General features: G+C 39.9%; 1 protein-coding gene across 1 annotated transcript; it reads left to right on the top strand.

Moving 5' to 3' along the window:
- The first annotated feature begins 775 nt into the window (after positions 1 to 775).
- Positions 776 to 4,702, top strand: rps3a (ribosomal protein S3A). The gene is made up of 6 exons (XM_047366559.1): positions 776 to 931; positions 1,510 to 1,613; positions 2,369 to 2,556; positions 3,918 to 4,126; positions 4,242 to 4,351; positions 4,531 to 4,702. Exons 1-6 carry the CDS (start codon positions 870 to 872, stop codon positions 4,656 to 4,658), a joined length of 801 nt encoding a protein of 266 aa, XP_047222515.1. The 5' UTR covers positions 776 to 869; the 3' UTR covers positions 4,659 to 4,702.
- Positions 4,703 to 5,681: the final 979 nt, after the last annotated feature.

The raw sequence follows: 5,681 nt of genomic DNA, 5'->3' as shown, positions 1-5,681 counted from the left end.
TTAGCAAACATAAGGACTTAAAATATATCACTGTGTGTAATGAATATATATGAAATATGAGTTTTGCTTGCAACACTAGGCACATTCGACAATGATAATGCAGAGCTGTTGAACTGTGTTCATTTTCATAGCTGTATTTTGTGCTGTTATTATAACAGAAGTTAAGTATCTCCATCAAACTAAATCGCGTGTATTTTGATTAAAGAAAGCTCGTTTAATATTAATTTTCTATACCCAAAATACACAAAAACCTATACTTTAAAAAATAAATTTGAATGCCATTGTAATGGTGTGTGTGTTACGTTCTGATTTGTTGGAAACATGTATTTTCTTTGAGGAGAGCTGTGATGTCCATACTGCCAGCGAATGCATCAGGGAAAAACATGCTCCATAAGAGAGACTGGTGCGTCACGTTTGTTCGGTTTGGGCCAGTTATTTCCTTATTTTGGCGTAGGCTACGGCCCACAGTAGCCTTTATAAAAGAGAAGAGCACGAAATAGTACTTCTTTAGCCTATTATTCAAGACGTTACACTATTAAATATTAGCTATTTAAATTATTTAAATCTAAATTCTAGTTAGTTTCACCGTTTAATTTGGATTACTGAATACATAAATATACTTTTTGATCATATTCATATTTTATATATTTGTTCAGATATGACGGTAATTACGCACTAATTTAGAGAATACAAAATTTAAAAATCTGAAGTTTAACAAGAGATTTATTTTTTAAGCAGCCTTTAGACAGCAGAGGGAGCCTAAATAAACAAGAACCCGCGAGAACTCAAGTCTCATGATCCCAGCTTGTCTTTCTCCTTAATTCTCGCGAGGTTTCCTGTTTCCTCCTCTTTCGCTCCCTGTAGCCAACATGGCAGTCGGCAAGAATAAGAGGCTGACCAAAGGCGGCAAAAAAGGTGCCAAAAAGAAGATGTAAGTTGAAAATTCTTTCAAGAATACACGAAATATGCGTTTAGTTCTTCACTGTTGTTGTTTTGGGGGGAGAAATGTAACGGATGAAGTTGATATTAAACAGATGGCAGTGGTGAGGACGCTGGTCTTGTCGCTGCCGGCCTCTGTGCCTTTGGATGGAGCTCAAACACGCTCTCTAGCAGTACCTGTTGGTGCTTATTTCTTTTTAAAAGTACATCGCTTTATCTGACTTGAACAGCGCATACAGACTGTTTTTCACATACCTAGAGAACGTCTTGAGGTTTACGTTTGCTTCCATAGCGGCTCGTAGATACATGCTAAAAGCTGCTAAACGTTAGCATGAATGTATTAAGATAATAGCTAATTGTCTGCAGGGTGTTTTAACTCCGAACTACAGCGTTACAGTGTTGAGCTAAAATGCGTTATGGCTGGAATGAGTTCCCTGTTAGCTTGAGTTACATATCTGAGAAGTACAGCAGTGCTCTTGGACTGTGCTAACCTGACTAATGTGCGCTAAAGGAGTTTAAAGCTTGAGTACTGGCACGTTTGGTCATCAGTTGGTGTTTCTTCTTTCCCAGCGTGGATCCTTTCTCCAAGAAGGACTGGTATGATGTTAAGGCACCGGCCATGTTCAACATCCGCAACATTGGCAAAACCTTGGTCACCCGGACTCAGGGAACCAGTAAGTCTGCACACTAAGATTTAGCAGTAGATGGATTCATATTCATGTATAACTTTTCATTTAGGTTTCTCGATAAAATAGGCGTTTTGAAGGGAAAAGCAACCTAGTTAAACTTTGTCACAATATTTTCCTGTACTTTATGCAACAGGGATGTAAGTAATGGGAAATATTTCAGTTAGGTCATCCATTGGTCAGCCTAACGTGTGCATATATTGCTTTTAAAAATACAACTATTTCTCTTCAAAACTTTTTTAATGGTGCAGTATACTCAGATGTGCACCGTAGAAATAGACAACACTTTATACAGTATTGATTGCACAGTAACATGTTCAATGTGGTACCATTCACTCTGCACAAAGTTAACACCAGCACTCCAGATGCTGAAGGGCCTGATTTAAGCCAACCAAATATATTTATTGTATATCGGTCATTTTCTAAACTTAATTACCGTCAGACCACTTTTCTTTATTATTTTAGTCTTTGTAAAAAGAGTTATTTTGTTAGTAGCGTCAATTAGTGAGAAGCCATTGACTGTAAGTGCGGACTGGGTTTGGAGGGACACAGGAGGGAATTCTGATGGGGGGAGCTACATGTAGAACTGCACAGAAAAATTCCAATTTTTGGCACTTTTAAGGAACCATGTGGCAGTTCAATCTACACATTTTGTCAGGTCTCTTGCAGAATCTCCTGAACTTCTCATGGTCGCATAAATTCTGTTACTTTTATCTTATTTATAATTTACGTCTATTTCTCAGGAATTGCCTCTGATGGTCTTAAGGGGCGCGTGTTTGAAGTGAGCCTCGCCGACCTGCAGAACGACGAGGTGGCCTTCCGCAAGTTCAAGCTCATCACTGAGGATGTTCAGGGCAAGAACTGTCTCACCAACTTCCACGGCATGGATCTGACCCGTGACAAGATGTGCTCCATGGTCAAGAAGTGGCAGGTAATATTTGGCTGCTACATATAACTGGCATTTGATGAGCTTTTAAATGTTGTATTCTGGATCTGGGGTTCAGTGTTTTATAGCAATTAAATCCTTACCTAAATAAAGATTAGATAAGCTGGCCTAGTTTTTGGCAGTGTTGGTCTTTAAAAGGTGTGATGATGCATATCAAGTGCATTTTTCAGGGTTAGATGTTTTAAAATTAGGATCTCCAAATCCAGCGCGTAAGAGCTACTGTCCTACAGCTTGTATGCGTCTTGTCCGTTCATGGTTCTGGCATCGCACGTCATCGCTCCACTCGATCTCGTTCTACTCAGCAGGAAACCAGTTTTTTACATTGATGGTTGGTGGTGTTGCTTGAAGCCCCACCTCTAGCCTTCGCCGTCATGGCCTGTGCAAATTAAAATAAACACTTACTGTCGCACAGCATGGAGTGAGTCCAGACCGCCCTCCTGTCCACAACCCGAGGGAGGACGATTTTTAATCACAGTCTTCGGTTTGACCCGCTCCGGCAGTTATGGTCCTTTAATATTTTTGTTGTCGCTCTCGAGTTTTGTTTTTACTTTTCCTGGCATTGTGGTGTGCAGTAAAATCGGTGGCTTGTAATTCTGTCCACTACCCAGGCGAACGTACAGCTGGCCTCGTTCACCACCAATCAGTGAACAGCAGTCTGTTCTGCTGCCAAGCACCTAAAAAAAAAAAGCCAGTACCGGGTCGGGAAAGCCAAAGTAATGGAAACGTCACAAATGGGCTGAGCGTAGTGAAGCCGGACAAAGTTGAGTTCATGGAAAAGGAGCATTAGATAAATCTCTGATCCAACATAACTGAATCAAATGAATGGGCCCTCTTCCAAACTTGAGGACACACTGAATAGAAAATGTAACCATTTGATTCAGCTTTGTTTGAACTGGGATACATGTAAAAGTTGCAGGATGGAAGCTCTTTTAGTTATTTTGCATATATTATAAATACTATTATATTAATAGTATAATCGTTGCAAAAACTAGTTATGATGTCTTAATTGGTGCATTATTAACCTGTGTTGGTAAAAGCTTAAACACATTTTTCATTCAAAACAAGCATGGATCAAATGTGAAAGTAATTTTAAATGTTTGTTGCAGGTGAAGTTCATTTTAACACATCGTTATTGTACAGGTGCTTTAGGGTTCATTGACAGTAAACATCTGAAGTGAAGGTTTAGTTGACGTGTTAAATGGTTGGTTAAAGGGTTTCTGAAATTGTGAGGGTTGTCTCTGACATGGTCACACAGGCATCTAGTCCAGTAGATAAAATGTGATGCTGGTTTGTCATTTTGCATAGACCTTTTGAGAATATTTTCCAATAAAGATGTTTTTACACAGACCATGATTGAAGCCCATGTGGACGTCAAGACTACCGATGGATACCTCCTCCGTCTTTTCTGCGTGGGCTTCACAAAGAAGCGCACCAACCAGATCAGAAAGACCTCCTATGCCCAGCACCAGCAGGTCCGTCAGATCCGCAAGAAGATGATGGAGATCATGACCCGTGAGGTCCAGACAAACGACCTAAAAGAGGTGGTCAACAAGCTGTAAGTCAAATACAACTTCATGAGCAGCGTAGGGAAATCAAACAAATGATTGAAACTCAAACTGTTGGATTAGTTGTTTTACATCATAATCAGTTTTCTTTTTGTCTTATTTCAGGATCCCCGACAGTGTTGGCAAGGACATCGAGAAGGCCTGCCAGTCCATCTACCCTCTACACGACGTCTACGTCCGCAAAGTCAAGATGCTGAAGAAGCCCAAGTTTGAATGTAAGGAAAATCTTGCAGCTTTCTCTGTTAACAGGTCATAGTTTACTTTGTGACAAACTGTTTCGGTCCTATATGATTGCCTGACTACTGCATACCAAGTTCAGCTGATGTTCCGTTTTCTACACAGAGATGAAACTTTTGGTTTAAACGTTTAAAATCCCTCCTGTTCTCTGTTGCAGTGGGCAAACTGATGGAGCTCCACGGTGAAGGCGGTGCCACCGGTACGGCAAAGGCTTCTGGTGATGACACCGGAGCCAAGGTGGAGAGGGCTGATGGCTATGAGCCCCCCATCCAGGAGACTGTTTAAAAACATCCAAACAGATTTAATAAAAAATGTAAATTACCAACAAATTCCACCTTGGTTGTGTGTTTATGAAGAGGTCTGGTTACAGTTAATGAAAACAGAAGATTGGAATATTACATCAGATCAATAAAACTTGACACAGAAATGTGGGCTTAATGAGAAGTGTTTAATATTTAAATGTTTTCAAAAGATGCATTTAATCTGACAATTGAGCCTCATCAGAATGCGTGTTCTAATTTATTACATCAATGCAGTGTGGCATGGATGTGATCAGCCTGTGGGTCCGCTGAGGTGTTGAGGAAGAGCCCCCTAATGCTTAGTGCATTGTATCTGGTTGATCCATTCTTTGAAAGATTCTCTACAGCAATGTTGTCAAAGCTTAGTCCTGCAACTTTTGTGTGGTGGCTGTTGAAGCAGTAACTACGGCCTTACTCCACACCTTATGAATCTTAAAACTTTGGGAATTGCTTCACAACCTTCTGAAAGCTGTGGCTATTCCTGTTGGCTTGTGCACCCTTTTCTACCACAGTTTTCCTTCCACTCAACTTTCCATGAATGGACACAACCCTCTGTGTGGAGGGGGTCAGGATTGTCTACTAAACAGCTGTCAAATCAGGTGTCTTTCATATGATTAGGTAGGCCATGTTTTTGTTTTCCAATCAAATTTTCTGTGAAGCTGAGTTTTAGGTTTTCAACATCAGTTAACTGAAACTAACATTTAAAATATAACTAATAAATGAGTGTGGTTCTTGAACTTAATTATTGAAAAGGCATTTAATGCTCAAAGATTTTCTAACTCAAAGATACACCTGAATGTTTAAGTCTTGAATTAATGGTCTTAAAAGCTTTTTAAGCTGTTAAAACTCAAGCTCGAGTCGTCATCTTCCAGTGGATCCTTATTTAGATTAAAGAGCAAACGGAGTATTGCACTAAAAACCTGCAGGATCAACCATTTTAGTTGTATGGGTGATGAAGAACCAGTAGGTGGTGCAAGTGTTCAGAATAGACAAACAATTTTGACACATC

The sequence above is a fragment of the Girardinichthys multiradiatus genome, chromosome 5 (assembly GCF_021462225.1).
Source record: "Girardinichthys multiradiatus isolate DD_20200921_A chromosome 5, DD_fGirMul_XY1, whole genome shotgun sequence".
Lineage (NCBI taxonomy): Eukaryota > Metazoa > Chordata > Actinopteri > Cyprinodontiformes > Goodeidae > Girardinichthys > Girardinichthys multiradiatus.
The sequence above is the reverse complement of the archived record's forward strand: the minus strand, read 5'-3'. Positions and strand labels throughout refer to the sequence as shown.